Source organism: Lactuca serriola, chromosome 5 (genome assembly GCF_051521515.1).
Source record: "Lactuca serriola cultivar US96UC23 chromosome 5, Lser_US96UC23_V15, whole genome shotgun sequence".
Classification (NCBI taxonomy): Eukaryota; Viridiplantae; Streptophyta; class Magnoliopsida; order Asterales; family Asteraceae; genus Lactuca; species Lactuca serriola.
The window spans coordinates 291,148,938-291,168,804 of NC_136412.1; the positions used below are offsets into that span (position 1 = coordinate 291,148,938).

The window sequence follows — 19,867 nt, forward strand, 5'->3', positions numbered from 1 at the left end:
GGCAACCTGAATCGCCGTAACGTACCTAAGTTGAACCGTCTACGCTCTGTACTCGATGTGCTGGTAGGCACAAAAGATTTTAAAATGGACTTGACTAGGAAAGTTGAACCTAATGAATTTGAGGACTCGACAAACTTTGACCTAGTTAGATCCGTTTAAACTGATATCACGACGCTCGGATAGGTTGAGCAGGGAGATAAACATGAGAATCTACTCGTCACATTAATTGAACCCGTACTTGGAACCGTGGCTTAACTTTTCCTCGATGTGCGGATTTTATCCTTAATTCCGGTTGGATGGGGCGACTGGTAAATTCCGATAAATTAGGTCTGTAGAAAATCGTTTTCTTTCTTTCCGTCTGTTAGTCATATGTTGTCTCCTTTGCGCGACGTCTAATCCGACCTGGTACACAACATATGTAACTCTATTTCTCTACAGGATATATATATATATATATATATATATATATATATATATATATATATATATGTGTGTGTGTGTGTGTGTGTGTGTGTGAAATATATGTGTGAAATACTTCTCATCTGTTAGCCATATGTTGTCTCCTTTGCGCGACTTCTAATCTGACCTGGTACACAACATATGCAACCTTCTTCTTCTCAACCCCTCTGAAGTAGTTAGCAATAGAATTCTGAATCTCTTCTCTCTCTGAATGGTTGTCTGCTCACCCGGTGTAAGGAGTACTCTGGAAGTTCTTGATGGCTGGGGCATATCAGGAAGCGGGAAACACGTTCCAGTACACCTAAAATTGAACTCATACAGATTGTCTGTAGATCTCGCTGCTCGATTTAGGTGGACAACAATATCCCTGGTTGTAGTCATTTAAATGGTCATAAGGTGAATTTATTTAAGATTTAGGAGTTATCATAATTACAGAAATTTACAATTAGGTATATGCCTGAATCATGTCATTGGTAAAAGGTCCAAAAATGTCACAAATCTTTCGTGCTTAAGTGGACCATAATACTGGCAATCGATCAGACGAAGATGTGAAGATAAGGGTACCGACAAGTGGAATAAGGCCGTCCAATAACTTTGATCCAAGCATCACAAAAGAAGTTAAAATTTATTTTCTTTTATTTTAATTTTAATTTTAATTTTAATTTATTTTTTATTTTATTTATTTATTTATTTATTTTTTTGGTGTGAAATTTCACATTTTATTTTATTTCATTTTTACTTTTTACTGTTTTGTTTTAATTTAATTTTAAAAATTTTAATTTTATTTAATTTTATTTTTGTTCTAACTTTGTTTTATGTTAATTTTATTTTTATTTTTCTTTTGGTTTATTTTATTTTATTTTCGAAATTAAATTGATCCTCAAAAAGTTTTTTATTTTAATTTAATTGGTGGAAGTTGGATATACTGGGCTGTTATCAGGTAAGAAGTAAGGAAAGGTGAAAAGGTAAAATAAAGGGGAGTTCGCTGCTGGAAACTCCTCATTCACGAGTTTCCGGCCGCAAACTCATTCATAAACGCTCTCAAATTGCTGAAAAATTTTCTCTCGATTTTCGAAAAAACAAATACATCATCGTGAAGGTAACATCGTATAGATCTCAAATATGTATTTTGTTTCATAGTTCATCGTTCCATTGTGTGTCAAAATTAAAAACCGATTCGGGGAGTTTACGGTCGTAAGCATAGGCCGTAAACTCCGAAAATTGACGATTTCGATTCAAGTTTATTTTATTGTGATGCTATTTGTCTTTGTGTTCAGAAATATATGCTTATCATTTGTTATCTCAAAGGAAATAGTCGGTTTTTGGCCATTTTTCGGAGTAAATATTCATAGGCCGTAAACTCCCCGTTTACGGCCCATTAATTCGAGTTGTTACTGCCTTGGAATGCTTGAAAGAATTCGGTGATAATTGCGTATTGATTTTTCGAAGTGATCTTTAGGCCGTAAACTAGAGTTGACGGCCCAAGAACCAAATTGTCAATAAGTCACGTTTAAAAAAAAGGGGGGGGGGGTGGGGGGGGGGGGGGAGGGCAGTAAACATAAAATATTGATAGATAAATTTTATTTTGATCATATTTTTTAGGTCAAAATAAATTTTATTTTTGGTGTCGGTTTCTTACAACTGTATTTGAGTGCAGACAATGGCAAATCTCAAGTTTGCGGAAATGCATAATCTGGCAATCGTTCTTGTTGATCCACCTGTCATACATTCCGATATACGATCAATGATTCACAGGCTGCGTGAATGTTGTGTTGCATCAGCATTAACAGTGAACCCGGTGATATATCAGAACATTGTTCGTGAATTTTGGGCGACGGCGAGGACGCAGATGGGTGATGATGGCAATTTCACGGTTGCGACAATGGTGCAAGGACGAAACATCGTGATCAATGAAAGCTTTGTTCCAGAGGCGTTGTTGATTGACGATCAACCTAACTATCCGACGGAGATTGGTATCGAAGATGTTCAGAGGATACTACGACGGATGAGTTATGAGGGAACTTATCCGCCAACTTTGAAAAAGTTGCTCCATCCGTATTGGAGATTTCTAGCTCATGTGTTCGTAAGTTGCGTATCGGGTAGAAGGTTTGGGGCTGATGAAATCTCTCAACGCACAACTGGTGCGTTGGTGTCTTTGGATGCAGGAATTCATTTCAATTTCTCGAAGTTCATCCTAGAAGAATTCGTAATAAACATCCGAGCTTCTACGAGGGATACTTTTCTCCAATATCCCCGCTTCATTCAAATGTTTGTCAATATACAGTTTCCGGAGGTTAGAAAGGCGGGAGATACTTTGGATATGAATTCTTTGGGTCCACACACTGTGGGACTCATTAAACAAAACAGAAGAGGAAAAATCATCTTCCGAGGGCTTTATCCATTGGAGAAATTTGGAAAGTTTACAGAATTAGATGAGCCGCCAGTGTCATACGAATCGTCAGAACCGACTTCTTCTGAGAAAACATCTATTGAGGGATCAACTCCAGCAAACATAGTAATAGATGTGTCTGAAGATGATGAAGATTCACCAACTCCGAAAGACCAATGTGCTTCTGGTCATGAACACGAATTGAGTGAAAGACAAGATGAAAGGCAAATGGTTACTGGTGATGATAGACATGACTCGTTTGAAGATCTTGATCTTACAGGATTTGATAATGATGATATCACGGCTTTCTTGGCCAGTAGTGCCAATATTGTGTCTAACGAGATTCTTGACACAATCTTTCAAAATGTCGATGATGTTGTTTTGCCGACAACTGAGACGAGGAAGTCAAGCGAAACTCTTACTCCAACCTCTGAGCAGATGGTGTCAACTTCAATTCCAATGGAGATAGTTGTGGGATGTTCCCCTCCCGTGTCTATTTCTCCTACAACTGAACCATTTGTTAGTGTAATTCCTCCACAAGCTGACTAACCTCAATCAAAGAGGAGAAGACTTGACACAAGACAATCCGAGTTAATTGCTGGTTTGGTCAGTGGTCTTCCTACACCGCCAATTGCTACTGCTACTACATGACTTTCTGCAACAAAGATGTTCACAACTGGACCTAGTTCAGTTTTTGATGTTGTCGGCACCTCAGCACCGCCCGACTTTTCAGTTCCAAGATTCAATAGGGATGCTGCTTCTGAGAAGCTGGCTTTGCACATGGCAGAAGAACAGCTTCTTTCGCCCAGTCCTCGAGGAAAGGGCATTTCTATAAACGAAGGGGGTGCTCCAGATGATGATCCATCTCTTGCCAGTTTACAAAAGGAGATCTCTGTGCTAAGCCAGAAGAATATTGAACTTGATATTCAAGTAGCCGAACTTCATGCTCAGAATATTGATCTTCGTATTCAAGTGTCCAAGCTTCAGTCAGATAAAACTTATCTTGGTGGACAGCTGGCAGAAGCTAAAAAGGATAAGAAAGTGAAAAGTAAGCAGATTTCTGATCTTCAAGAACATTTCAATCTGCTAACTTCGAGCTACTTTGATTTGAAAAAGAAATTGGAGGATGATTTTGGTGAGAAGTATAAAACAACTGTAGAAGAACAAAGAATAAATTTACACGTGCAAGCATATCCAGTAGATGTGCCAACTGGTAAATTTTCAGGCTCTGCTGAGCGTATTGCAGTTGTTCCTCCTATGGCTCCTCATATTCAAGAGATAATTCGGAAAAATCAAGAAGATGATATTGAAAGGGGGCAGTTGTTATTCAAGAGAAATGCTACTCGGAGCGCTTCGAAGGGTGGACCTTTGGTCACCGTGACTGATCTTGAACTTGTTCGATTCAGAGATACTTACGGGGATCGATCGGGTGTGGCTGCTTGGGGATTTCACGATCCTCTTCGACTTTGGATTATCATTCGCAAGAGTGGTAACTCAGAGTTGTATAAAGACATTCATGCTTTTAGTTCGTTGACGAGAATTGATCTTACGGAGTTATCACAAGCTCCTTTTATCAATCTATTAAATAATACTCAAGTTTCGCAATTCAAATTCTTTTTGGATGAGCAAGTCAAGAAGGGTTTCCGAACGATGCCAACTGCCGATTCAGTCATCCTGGAACATCCAGATGTGTTTGAAGCTTCTTCTGATAAACCTCTGTAGGTGGTTATGTGGCCACCCACGAAACAAGTGAAACAATTTCCCATTGTTCAAGGTTATCGATATGGATCGCTCGGTTCTATGGAGTGTTGGGTTTATGATGAGAGTACTTCTGGTGCAGTCATTAAGCTCAAGAATGGGTGTATACGGTTGTATGATCGAAGAGACCTGTTGCAGTTCAGGAAGTGGGATATTCATTACCTAAGAAAATTTCAGATCAAAGTGGTTGAAGATATCTATGAGGAGGGAGCCAAGGCGTATACCAGGATGGTTGCAGAGATCTTGAGCAAGCAGATGTGGAATGGCGCAATGGGCCAAATGGATGTCATACTAGTAAAGAAAGGAATGGGGCCGAGCTAGTCCAAACCAAGGGGGAGATTGAAAGACCATGTATAGTGGTTTGGTCTAGGCATAATAGTTAATAGTAGTGGGTGTGTAGAAAGATTATTTTTGTCTTGAGTTTACGGTCAAGGTGTGTTTACGGCCGTAAACTCCTTACGGCCGTAAACACCTTACGGTTGTAAGTCGAGTCTATAAATAGGGCGTTGTGTCAGACATTATTGGTTGTTGATACCTTCGTATTCTCCCAAGTTGTATCAGACGTTTTATAGCTTTAAAGCGTATGCAAGCTTGGTTTTTGTTCTATATTTGCTTATTAATTCGTGTTTGCATCTGTGATTCTCTTTGATCATTGGTAGATCTGTTTTTCGGGACTTTACACATTAAGAACACATTTTTAATCCTATATGATTAAAAAAAATAAAAATATGGAAATTATTATAGGGGCAGGATACATGGTGAAGCAAAATTTAAAAGACCATCAGTCTAATACTTCAAAAACAGATACACACAGAGTCATAAAGTGAGAGATGAAGATCTTTTGGTCATGAAGATAGACATAGAGAAAGAGCTCTATGTTCGTGTGTGTGTGTGTGAGAGAGAGAGAGAGAGAGTCGTTGAATATTACTTAGGTTGTGTTTGTTTTTTAAAAAAAAGCTCTTCTAACCTCTTAGTGCTGTGCGGTGCAGCACACGCGCAACACTTTTAAGCTCGCAGCAATTTGTTTTTTAAAAGGTTTCGGGCTCAAAAACCTCTTCCAGTCCTCTGCCCCAAACAGCATTGGGTTTACCTCTTATCACCGCTTCTAACCTAATCTAAACAAAAAAAAAAGTCGGACAACTGCATCCTCACGAGTTCGCTCTCCAGTCTCCATCGGCCAAGAACAGAAGAACCAATCGCCAGTCGCTTGTTGCCACACACCTAGCGCCGCCGTTGCTCGCCGCTGCCGCTGCCTCTCGCCCCTCGTCTATTCTGCTGCCAGTCGACCGCCACTCAACAGGTTAGGGTTTTTTTTGCTGATTTCGATTTGAGTACAAACATAATCCAAGTATATGAATTGTGGAGAAGCAAGGCTACGATTCCACTGTATGTTGCAATATTAAGCAAACTGATTTTTTTTTTTAACTTAATCCAAGTATTTGAACTTCAAATCATATGTTTATATATTATGTTATGTTTAAGTACTTAGAATGACAATTAGTTGATGTACTTCTTTTAGATTAAAAACCAGTGAATGATTTTGGTGTAATTTACTGTTATAAATTGATATGTTTGGTTATTTGATTTGATGTTTTAGCTGTTATTTGCAAAAGAAAGAAAAGTATAGCAATTTGATTTCTTAATTGTGCAAACGTGTGTATTGTTTAGGATGAGATTGTTCTTTACTTTATGAAGTGTACTTCTTTTAGATTACGAAATACACTGCATACCTATTTCCTAAGAATCCATTAAATTAATGTTTTCAAAACAAGAAAAAAAAGTATATATTTCTTGGTGTCGATCTGAATATATATTTATATGTTGATTTATGATATAATGCTTTCAAATCTGTTCCTCTTGTTTTTACTGTCAAAATTATGTTTTGGTTTATGAATTTTTGTGGTGGATTTGTATGAATGTTTGATAAAATCATAAATCTTTGTGGAAATCATAAATTTATATGTTGAATTCATAAACTTATATGCAAGTTTGTGCTTAGATCGTTGCTGGGATTTTTTAAACTTCTTTGTTGAATTGTTATCACGTGTATTTTTTGAATGGAGATTATGTTTATGCTTATATGCAAGTATGTGCTTAAATCGTTGAATATGCTAAACTTATTTGTTGAATTGTTATCACTTGTATTTATTGAATGAAAATTATGTTTATGTTTATATGCAAGTTTGTGCTTAAATTGTTGTTTAATCTTTGTTGCTAAAGTATGTATTATATATATATATATATTGTTATTAGCAATGAGAGATAAACATACATGGACCAATGAGCAAACAAAATGCTTATTGCTCCCTTGTATTGAATAAGTACAAACCGTTGGTAGAAAATGTTTGAGTTTGCACAAACAATCATGGCACAAGTTAGGAACAACCATTAAGGAAAAGTATGGTGTGGATTTGAATCAACGACAATTAAAAAATGCTTATGACAACCTTAAAGCCAAATACACAGGATGGTTATACTTAAAAAACAAAACCGGCAACCTTTACAATCCACAAACAAATACTTTTAACTTAACAAATGAGGAGTGGGAGGACTTTAAAAAGGTATATATATATATATATATATATATATATACACACACACACACACACACATATTTATATGTATTTTGTTTATATAGTTTCCGTTTATTCTTATATTACTTTTGTTACATTGATTGAATTTAGGGACATCCGAAAGCCGCTTCTTTGAAAACCGTCCCATTATTGTTTCCAGAGCTTTGTGCAGAACTCTTCGATGGAAACAGTGCATCTGGTAATCTCAGTTATGCCACCTCCCAAACACCATCGGGACATGGATCGTCTTCCTTCCATGTTGAACCACTAAAGCTTATGGACGCCCCTTCCATTAACATAGATGAAGATGATTACTTTTCCAATCATACTAGTGAGCATTTTACTCAGCCACCACCTTCTACTGCTTCACCTTCTGCTGATTCACTTTCTACTGCTTCACCTTCTAGTTACCCCAACAAAAGGGCTAAACCCTCAACTCCTAGACCTCGAGCTCCTTGTGCCTACTGGAGATGCAAAAAGCTCTACACCATTTGACTCAAGGGCCAACTATTTCCCAATGTTTAGAGAAGCTTGAGTTGCTCAAGTTAGATCCAATAGACCCTCTACGATTTGCTGCGTATCATATTTTTGGAGGGACCATGAATATAAGAGAGATGTGGGTAAATTTGCCTAATGATCCACAAATATTAAGAGGATGGATCGAGATGACAACAACAAGTTTTGGGAATTTTAAAGGATGGGAAGATTGTTCGTTAAGTTTATATGTTTGAGTTGTTTAGGTTTTAATTGCATCTTTTGGAACTATATGGTTATGTTTTTTGGTTATTTGCTACTTGAATGTTATTTGTAGTATTTGGTACTTGAATCTTATGTTATTTGGTATTTGGCTTTTATGGTATGTATTTTTGGTACTTGAATTGTATGTTATTTGGTACTTGATATTTATGTTATGTTATGTTATTTAATCTTATGTTATGCTATTATCTTATGTTATGTCATGTTTAGTTGATTAATACGTTTGTAATGGATCACGACAAAAAGATACTACTCATAATTCTAATGTACTTGTACGTCCGCTACTTTTGGAAGATGGGTGTCAAACGAGTGCGGGAAAACGATTCGGAAATGACGGGACATGAATTTACGTTAGAGTTACTTCACCGTAATCCTCTACAATGTCTTGAAGTTCTACGCATGTCCCGTGAATCATTTGTCCGGCTATGTGCTCATTTTAGAGTAAACTACGCGTTAAAGGACAGCAAACATGTGTCGGTTGAGAAGAAGATGGCTATGTTTTTGATGATGATCGGTCATAACCAACGTTATGTGATTATCAAGCGGAGATTTCAACACTCAAAGCAAACAATTCATAAGTTTTTTCATGAAGTGTTGGAAAAAATGTTGCTTTTTGCACATGACATTATAGTACCGACTTCTTTTAATCCGAATCCAAACATTCCGGGACACAATAGGAGGCTACAACGGGTGTTCAAGGGAGCAGCTGGTGCACTTGATGGCACTTTGATACAAGCTGTTGTCCCTGCAAACAAACGGGATTTATATAGAAGTAGGGGAAAAGACGATTGTTACCAAAACGTGTTGGCAATATGTGACTTCAACATGATGTTCACGTTTGTTGTGGCCGGTTGGGAAGGGATAGCACACGATTCTAGAATTTTATCAGAAGCATTTGCAAATCCACATGCACCATTCTCGCTTCCACCATCAGGTAAATTTATGGTTATTTAAATAGTTTTATCTTAGTTTGAAAAATAAATGACTTTTTTTTTGTTTTATTTTTACAGATAAATATTATCTTTGTGATGCCACCTATGCAAACATTCGAGGTTTTATGGCACCGTACCGTAATGTAAGGTATTGGCTTGGAGATTTTCGTCGAATACGTGCATTAACGAATAAAGAAAAATTTAACCATGCACACGCAAAACTTCGGAATGTCATTGAGCGTGCTTTTGGTGTCTTGAAAGCACGATTCCCTATATTGAAGAGGATGGCACCATTCTCGTTGGTTACACAACGAAACATTACCCTAGCATGTCTTGCGCTTCATAATTTTATAAGAAGAGAGGGACTACGTGATGAGTTTTTTGCACGATATGATGAACCAAATGTCTCGGTTCGGAATAACAATGCAGTCGTTGATAATGATGAAGATGAGATTCCAACACATGGTACTGCAGCGGACCGTGAATATATGACCAAGTTACGGAATGAAATTGCCGAACAATTGATTCAAAATATGGAATTCGAATTATTAAAGTTTGGTTGTATGAATTTTATTTAAAAATGTTATTGTAAGACTAATTTGGTTGTTTGAATATTATTTCAATGTTTTAAGACTACAATTATTAAATTTTTGGTATTAAAATACTATTTTCGGTCTATTAAATTACTTTATTTTAAATTTTTTAATATCTGCAGCAGTTTGCAGACGTTAAAAAAACAAACATGCTTCTCATTATAGTCTGCAGCATTGTGGTCCACCTCTTCTGTTGCAGAGGTCTGTAGAAGTGGTCCGCAGACTTCAGACAGTTTCACTTCGGAAATGAGTAATTAAGGCGTTGGTTGTGCATTGGTGGTTTGGTAATTAAGGCGTACCAAGAAATGAGTAATTAAGGCGTTTCTTAGAGAAAAAAATTGGTGATGGTGGTGGCTGCTCAATGCCAGTGCAGACGGTGGTGGTGGTTGCTCAAAATTTCCATTGTTAGGCGTTGGTTGTGCATTGGTGGTTTGGTAGAGAGGAGAAGGAAGTACCAAAATACTGGTTCTTAATGGGATTTAGATATTGGAAAAATGGAGGCGGCAGTGATCTAATAGGCAACATGGAAGGATCCAGTGGTGAATGCTAAAAATTTTGTTCGTGCAGCGATGATGTAAGAAAGTGAGATGGGAAAAATAGATCAAAAGTTCTTTCAAATTGAATGATTCTCCCATTGAATCTCGGATTGACCTGTTCAATTGGTGAAGATGAAGAGCAGCTCAATATATGCCATAGTTAAGGATTTAAGGATATTTGCTAGAGGTTTATTTGGATAAAAAGGTTTGAAATTTTAGATTCGGATGAACCAGGAATTAAAGGAATGAGAATTTATAACGATTAAAATGTGGGTTAAAATTTAATATTATTTTATTAATGGTTACTTGTACTTTAAACTTATACACTTTAACGTCTTAAAAAAATAATATTATTATATTTAATCTATTTTAGAAAACAATGAGATTTCGTTGATAAGATAGTATATATATATATATATATATATATATATATATATATATATATATATATATATATATATATATATATATATAGAGAGAGAGAGAGAGAGAGAGATTGTAAGAAGTTAAGTTCCAACTTAAAAAGAAAGAACCTTTAGGGGCCCGTTGTCATGTATTGGGGGTCACTATTCACATAAACATGTCTTTCTCAATGTCGCATTGCCACTAGAATGCTTTTTTTTGCTTTTGTTTTGTTTTCTATTTGATTTGTTATTTTTGTTAAATATCTTATCCATTTAAGATGTAGTACACGCAATCCAGATGAGATAGGCTGCATCTTTCGTAACAAGTTTTTAAGAGTTTCGAGTTTTTGGTCTGTAAATCACTTAAATTAAACCATCTACCCTAATAAACGAAAATGTTTTGTGTCTCATGTCATCTTTTCCCATCATTTGTCACAAGTCATTTTCTAAAATTTTATTTATTTTCTATTTTCCATGTCAGCATTTTCTGATTTTCCAAATTTTCTTATAATTTAATTAAAAGTTGACTATATATTGTGAGAAATTAAATATTTTCCTACTTTTTGTTCCTACAAATATGTGTGTTTAGTCCCTAACTTATTTTTTTAAATCAGAAGGTCCCTACTATTTATTTTTGTTACCCGTTTGGTCCCTGTCTAACCTAAAAAGACTATTTTGCCCTTGATTTTTTTGATTTATTTAAATAAATACACCCACAATCTCATTCCCCTCACCTTACCTTACATACCCCAACATTTTTCTTTATTTAAAAAATAGTCTTTTTAGGTATGATAAAAACCAAGCGTGTAAAAAAAAACAAACAGTATGGACCAAGTGTGTAACGAAAACAAATAGTAAGGACCTTACAAGTTAAAAAAATAAGTTAGGGACCAAACACGCAAGTTACCCCAAACCATAGGGACCATTCGTGTAATTTACTCTAGCAATATATAGTCAACTTTTAATTTAATTATAAGAAAATTTGGAAAACTAGAAAACTTTTAATTTAATTGGGTATGAGGATTTGTAGGAATAAAAGTAGGAGAATATTTAATTTCTCTATTGCTATAAATGTAACATATTTTGCATTTACTTGGTATTTATGTGATTCTATTAAAATCTCACATTAATTGCTATACCAACATTTTTTTATTTCCTATTTTAATCTGTCATACACTTTTTATACAACTAATCCTCTATAAGCATTATAAATTTATACATTTTTCTATGTGTGCCCTATTCAGGTGGAGCTCGACGGATTTTGATGGAGGAAGCCCATAGGTCGAGATTCTCAATTCATCCTGGGGCCACCAAGATGTATTTGGACTTGAAAAATGATTATTTGTGGCCCTGCATGAAGAGAGATGCAGCATGGGTAGTCAAGAGATGCTTGACATGTCGTCAGGTCAAGGCAGAGCACCAACGTCCCCATGGCCAGTTGCAGCCTTTGGAGGTTCCCTTGTAGAAGTGGGAACATATCTCCATGAATTTTATTACCAAGTTACCGAGGACTGCACAGGGCGTCGATGTAATATGGGTGATCGTAGATCGGTTGACAAAGAGTGCTTACTTCCTAGCTATAAGTGAGAACTCTCCCGCGGAGAAATTGGTCGAGGTCTACGTTCGAGAGGTGGTGGCACGACATAAGGTACCAACTTTGATAGTGTCAGATCGTGATGTGTTTTTTACTTCCAGGTTCTGGAAGAAATTTCATGAGGAGGTTGACACCTGGCTGCATTTCAGCACCGCATACCACCCACAGACAGACAGGCAGGGCGAGCGGACAATTTAGACGCTCGAAGACATGCTACGCGCATATGTTATGGCTTTTGGTGGGAGTTGGGACACTTAATTTCCCTTGGCTGAGTTTTCATATAACAACAGCCATCACTCCATTATCGGTATGCCTCCTTTTGAGCTTTTATACGGGAGGAGGTGCCAGACTCCTTTCTGTTGGGGGGGAGGTCGGGCAGAGAGTGATGGGGAGCACTGAAATAGTGCTCAAGACGACAAAGAAAATCTAGCAAGTCAGACAGAGGTTAATGACAGACTAGAGTCGTTAAAAGAGTTACGCAGACCGGAGACATTCCGAGCTAGAGTTCCAGGTCGGCGATTTTGTCCTCCTTAAGGTTTCCCCATGGAAAGGGGTGATCCGATTTAGGAAGTGAGGCAAGTTAGGCCCTAGATAGATCGTCCCTTTTAGAGTGATTGCTCGAGTAGGTAAGGTGGCTTATCGGTTAGAGTTGCCAACATAGTTGAGCCAGATTCATAACACCTTCCATGTATCCCAGCTGAAGAAGTGTGTAGCCGACGAGACGACGGTGGTCCCTTTAGAGGACATTCAAGTTGATGATCGTCTGAACTACATTGAGAAGCCAGTGGCGATTTTGGATAAGAAGGTGAGAGTCTTGAAGAATAAATAGGTGCCCTTATCTATCACACCCCCAAACCAGAACGACGGAAATGTTCGGGGGCGGATGACGTCATGCTCAGTATCATAACCATAGTGAAGAAACTAACACACAACCATCATAGATATAATTTAAAAGATTAAATTGTTTCAAAAATACATGTTTTCAATTAAATTACATATGATGATATAATGTAGCAAAATAATCTACGCCTTAGCGTCTTGACTTCAAAAGTCTTGTGGTTACCTCTATTACTGATTACCTGAGAATACAAGTTGTTTTAAAAAGAGAGTATCAGCATAAATCTGGTGAGTTCACAAGTATTTTATAAAAATAAATGTTGTTTCCTTAACGTTTGTTACAAGTTTGTTTCCAGAAAATCCAATATTTTCTAGAAGATTTGTTGTAAACTGAATTGAAACAAGGCCTAGTATGTGTAAGTAAATTATCATACTTATGTGTGTGTTTTATATTTAAATAAAACTCCTTTGTATAAAGCCTTGGAATTTCCGGGAATTTTATGTTGTGTTAATATTCCATGCGAGATGTTATAATCATACTAAAGACTAGATGGCCTTAAATGCGACGTTCTTCAGGCGTTGGAAAGTTATGACACTTGTCACCATAGACCTGCCGGTCTAGCTGTTGCAAGCAGCTCAGGTGCGGGTTTGTCGGACCCAGTATAGATCTATACACAACTATCACGTTCTCACTCCATGAGATTCTGATTATAACTAAAGGACTTTCTATGGTACTTGGAGAACCCTGAAGGAGAATGTCTCACAAATATTCATTAACGAGTTCACGTGGTGTGTAGTGAAAGTTTGTTTTGTAAATCGATAATGTTATTGTTTTCTTTTGTTAAACGAAGTGTTCAAAACTATACCTATTATAGTTTATCAAAAGTGTAGTGTGATGGTATGAAACCTTGTTACGCATGTATATGTATTTCAAATAAAGGACATTGGAAATACTAAGTGTAAATCTTACACACCTTGCTCAACATGTTACAAGGTGTGAATAACTCTTAAATATGTATTTGACAGTTTTACCCTTAATTGTCACTGTTTTGAGTAATTATAGAAAAATCATCGTAAGTCAAAACTGAATCCGCAAACTCTGGGTATTTGGAAAAAGCCTCTACTATGTTCATAAATTTTCCCATAATTTTTTGAGGTCTCAAACTAGTGTGAAAATGTTCATTTTCACAACCTGGTCTGATTTCGTTGCTGCAGTGATAGGCAGTTTTGTAAAAATCACCATAAATTGTAGAAAAATCGTATGGAGATGTGCAAGTAGTCATTTTAAAGGTATAAACCTGAAATACTTTCATATTAAACAGTTTTGAAAAATATTAAGTTTAAGTTGGGTAAAACAGTTCGTCAACAGGTCATAACTTTTCTGTTGTAAGCTGTCAAGTTGAGTTTTGAATATATTTTGGTATTTTAACTTGTATCCCCCCCCCCCCCCCCTAAAAACTGAAGAAAAACTAGAAAATATAGGGGTATGAACTCACCTTGAGTGAAGAATTGAAGAGTGGAAGGTCGAAGATGGGGAGTATCAAATCAAGAACACTTGATGAACACGTGAGTGTTTGGATGATCCTAACAACGATTTTTGGGTGTTAAGATATGAGTCAATGATCCAAGGGTGTTATGAAATTATGGAATGACACTTGAGTTTAGATGGAATACTTACCAAAAAGTGTTGTAGCAATTCAAGAACACTTGCACAAGGTAGTGGAAAGTAGAGAGAAAGAAGCTTTCTTTAGTGGTGATATGAGAAGTGTGTAAGTTTGAAATGAGCAAGTAACTCAAGAAATCCTCCAGGGATTTCCTTATATGGAAGGCTGTTGGAGAAACTTGTGAGCTTGAAGTGATGTGAGCATTGGTTTGTGTGATGTTGATAAGGTGGCAAGTGAGAGGGTGACACATGGAAGGCAAGTGAGCATACTTGACCCACTTGTGGAGTTAATATCTTCTTAATATAAACTAATGATTTTTAATTAATAAACTCTTGAGAAATAAATAAAATAAGAGTCCTCAGGTTAAAAATGATAAAATATGGATTTTAGTGAAAATCTTGCGTTAAAATCATGAAAAACGGGCTTAAAACGAAGTCGTGGTTGAAAATCGGGTGAAAAAGGGGAAAATCCGAAGTCAGGCTTGATTCCGGGTCTTGGCTATCTTGGAACCGGAATGAAGTGGATCCGAAGGGAAGAAGAGACCGCAGTTCGGAGGCTGTGGTTGTTGGCTGCAGTTCGCTTGGCTGCGGTCCGGGGGCTGCGGCTAGGTGGTTGCGGTCTTCAGCAACCTCGATCCTCAGTAGTCCCACTCCTTAGTCATTGCAGTCCGATGGTATGGCTACACAAGGGGACTCCGGTCCAAGTAAGGTTTGATCCATATAGAGGGACCTTGGCTCAAATGGGGTTTGGTCCCTCTAGAGGGACTTCGGCCCTAAGAGGCTATTTTCCAAGATATCTTCCCGTTTCGCATGGTTTTTCACCAAGTCAAGTGTTGGGATGTCCCAAATGATTACAAAAAGATCAAAAGAGGTTTTGAGAGAGATTTGGGAAAGATTTCACTTACTTGGAGACATTTGGCATATTTAGAGAGATTTGGGAGAGATTTCACATACTTAGAGAGATTTGGGAGAGATTTCACATACTTAGAGAGATTTGGGAGAGATTTCACATACTTGGAGAGATTTGGCATATTTAGAGAGATTTGCGAGAGATTTCACATACTTGGAGAGAGTTGGCATATTTAGAGAGATTTGGGAGAGATTTCACATACTTGCAGAGATTTCACATACTTAGAGAGATTTGGGAGAGATTTCACATACTTAGAGAGATTTCATATACTTGGAGAGATCTGGGAGAGATTTCACATACTTAGAGAGATTTAATCTTAGCCATTATTATCGTATAATCTCGTAATGCAAGGTTCGTGAACCCCGTTATGTTTCATTTATGATTGTTTTAAGTCCCCGAAAGGGTCCTTAGTCGTGTTTTGATGCATTTAACTCCCTTTTTAGGGTTTTTACACTGTTATCACATAAATTTTTCGAGACACTTGAATTTTTGACATATAAATGCACCTTTTTATTCATAGAATAACTTCAAACATACAGGCACTAATTAAATTCGAACGGTTTGACTTGTTTGACTTTGACTAGAATTTGATGGTTGTCACATTGGTTCAGGTTTAGTGGAAGCATTGGAGGGGATCCGAGTGGACTTGGGAGCCGGAGTTCAAGATGCGTGAGCAGTACCCATAGCTGTTTCCGAAGAATGACTTTGAAATTTTTAAAACAAAATTTTCGTTTAAAATCGTTTATCTCTTTAACACTTTTCATAAAAATCTCCCTTTTTGTTTAAATTACAATACATGACTTTTTTTGTTCAATCAATTAATAGACCATGATCCTTAAAACCAACGCTTCTTCTGGTGTGTACAATCGAGCCGGTGTCGTCCCGTGATCCTGAGAAAACCTGAAACATATAAAACAAAACACTATAAGCACGAAGCTTAGTGAGTTCCCCAAAATACCACTTTAACACATATTAGCCACTCAAGGCTATAACTATGTTGACCCTCTGGTCAGTGTGTCTCAATGGGACCCTCCAGTCCCAACTCTCTGTGGACCCTCTGGCCCTAACTCTATGGACCCAAAGGTCCTAACTCTAATAACTCTGAATCATGCATATCACATATCACAATAAATCTCATAAAATAAATAGCATACAAATACACTGGCACATAACTCTAAACCTAACTCTGTGGACCCTCTGGTCCTAGCTCTGTGGACCTTCCGGTCCTAACTCTGATATACACACAACATAAATTACATAGAAATAATGCAGTGCCACACATTGCATAGATAGCATACAATAACTCTGTCACATAACTCTGTTACCACTCTAGGTAAAGTATAGTGAGAAGACTCACCTGGCAAGTAGAAAGCAGATATCCTCACACTTGAATCTCGAACTCGCCACCACCTAACACATAAGGCCAATATCTCTAATTAACACTCGAAGTCTCAACTCTAATTAAACCGGAGATTACTCTTTCCCTCTCTAATAAGATAGTGGGTAAAAGACCATTTTACCCCTCCATGGCCTCTATTACCTATGTTGACCAAACCCCAAAGTCAACAAAAGTCAACGGTCAACTCTGACTAGACTCGGCGAGTACACAGGGGTGACTCGGCGAGTCCATGCATGTCTTCTGACTCTTCCAAGGCCTCACTCGACTCGTCGAGTGAACCTTCCACTCGACGGGTTTCCACTGGATTCGAATCGCGGGGCAACCTGACTCAACTCGTCGAGTCCAATTATGAACTCGGCGAGTTGCTTTCATGATTACACTCAAACGACCTTCTGAGGTCAGATCTGTTCCTCTAATCCATAGATCCGACCTTCCCAAGCTCAATAAACACGTAAAGGTTCAAACTTTACGTTCATGCGACCCACATATAGCCATAAATGGATAAATAACCCTTAAAATGATAACCTTAGCTCCAAATTCATAAAGGACTGCATAAAGCTGGGGAATAGGGACTCTTTGGACCTCTCAAGGTCCAAATCTGAAGATATAGACACAAGAGGGCATCATATACTCTAGATCTCTTACCAAAAGAAGAGAAGAAACCCTATATTCATGAAATCTATCACCGAAACGAAGATGGACATGAATCCTTACCTCTCACAGCAGCTTTGAATGAAATGATGGAAGATTTGAGTCCCACAGGACATCCTAGCTCGAAATCCATCCTTCCTTTTGCTAAGACACGCCAAAAGATGATGAATTAGCCCTCATCCTACACCATATGCTTTCTCTTTGCTCTTTAGGGTTTCTCAAGGTGTAATGGCCGCAAATGAAGGCCATAAGGACCTTTAAATAGTTCCCAAACCCGAGAAATTAGGGTTTCTCTGCCCAGCACCTACTCGGCGAGTCCCTCCTCTGACTCGTCGAGTCCACTCATTAAATCCGCGTGAGAAGCCCGACTCGACTCGGCGAGTTGGATCCTCAATTCGTCAAGTCTCTCCTTTAATCACAAGATTAACCTACACCATAATAACCCTAAGAATCCGGATGTTACAATTCTCCCCCACTTGAATTAGATTTCGCCCTCGAAATCATTCCTCCGTACACAACTCTGGATAATGCCCGTGCATCTCACGCTCCGACTCCCAAGTCAGCTCGGACCCCTTCCGATGTTGCTACTGGACATGCACCAGGGGCACTTCCTTGTTCCTCAGAACCTTGATCTTCCGATCCATAATCGCGGCCGGTCTCTCAACATAGTTCAGGCTCGCATCCACCTGAATATCCTCTAATGGTACCACTGCCGACTCGTCGGCTATACACTTCCTCGGTCGTGATACATGAAAGGTGTCATGAATCTGGCCCAACTCTGCAGATAGCTCCAACCGGTAGGCTACCCTGCCTACCCTCGCAATCAATCAGAATGAGCCAATATATCAGGGTCTCAGCTTGTCCCTTTTCCTGAACCAGATCACTCCTTTCTAAGGAGATACCTTCAGGAGTACGAAGTCACCGGCCTAGAACTCGAGCTCTGACCGTCGCCTATCCGCAAAACTCTTCTAACGGCTCTGAGCCGTCAGCAAACTCTGTTTGACCTACTGAATCTACTCGGTCGTCTGAAGCACCATCTCTGTACTACCCATCACACGTTGCCCTACCTCTCCCCAACAAATGGGAGTCCGACACCTCCTCCCATACAACAGCTCAAAGGGTGGCATACCAATGCTCGAATGATGGCTGTTGTTATAGGAAAACTCAGCCAAGGGTAAGTACGTGTCTCAACTCCCTCTGAAATCCAATACACATGCCTGAAGCATGTCCTTAAGCGTCTGAATCGTCCGCTCGCTCTACCCATCAGTCTGTGGGTGGTAGGTGGTATTAAAATGCAACCTCGTGCCCAACTCCTCATGGAATTTTTCCAGAATCTGGAAGTGAAACGTACATCTCGATTTGAGACAATCCAGATCGGTACTCCGCCGTGATACCACCTCCCTGACGTACAACTCTGCCAGGCTCTCCGCAGAAGAGCTCCCACCGACTTCCTCTTCGCATCAACTATCTCGGCCCTATGAAACAAAAGTCACAAAATTCTCAAATGAAAACTACAATCCAAGCAAAATTTGACTTAGCCCTGACAGAGACGGAGACCCCAGTCTCGCCCCTGGTTCAACCATCAGGCTCCAAAAACTCAATACTAGGGCTACTCAAGCCCAAAACTCTTCTGCATCATACACTGATCGGAGCACACTCCATCATCACACTCTCTTGCCGTCTAGTGAGTACTATGGCTCCCCGCAACATAACGACAGCCTCTGACTAGTGAGTACTACGGCTCCCCGTAGCACCACAACACCAACTGACTAGTGAGTACTACGGATGCCCGTAGTACCACGACTCCCTCTCTCTGACTTGTAAGTATTACGGCCTCCCATAGCATCACAACACCTTCTGACTAGTGAATACTACAGCTCCCCGTAGCTTCACCCCATACTTTCATTCTCATTACAACGCCACACTATGTCCACTAACTCATGCTCCGTAGATAATCATAGATAGCTACACACACTTGTCCCACATATGCATCACAAACTCTGGCGGCAACCGCTTTAAAAAATACCTACCTCTGCAGAGATCCACTTTCTTAAATAATCTTGATGTCAATACCTAAAGGGCTCCCACTGGAACCGTAGATACAAGATACACCACTAGTCGTCTCAAACTCAAGATTCTAGATAACTCTAAAATCGGGACATTATACCCGAGTACCATAGAACACCATTACAGAACATCACGATGTCCTGCCTCAACCACTAATCACCTACTCCCAGCACCATACAGATGCAACAATACATTTCCTCTGAACCCCATAAATAATTCTTCATTTTGCCCAATGCGCAACTTCAGTGTATCCAAACACTCAATTAGAATACAAAGAAAGCGCTAACGCTTCAGAACACGTTGATGATCCTCCAAAACCCTTTCCCTTACTGCTCAAAATCCAAGC

General features: G+C 38.6%; 1 protein-coding gene across 1 annotated transcript; it reads left to right on the top strand.

The window, feature by feature from the left end:
• Window positions 1-8,265: 8,265 nt before the first annotated feature.
• LOC145050628 (uncharacterized) lies at window positions 8,266-9,445 on the top strand. The gene is made up of 2 exons (XM_078998849.1): window positions 8,266-8,869; window positions 8,946-9,445. Exons 1-2 carry the CDS (start codon window positions 8,266-8,268, stop codon window positions 9,443-9,445), a joined length of 1,104 nt encoding a protein of 367 aa, XP_078854975.1.
• The last annotated feature ends 10,422 nt before the right edge of the window (window positions 9,446-19,867 follow it).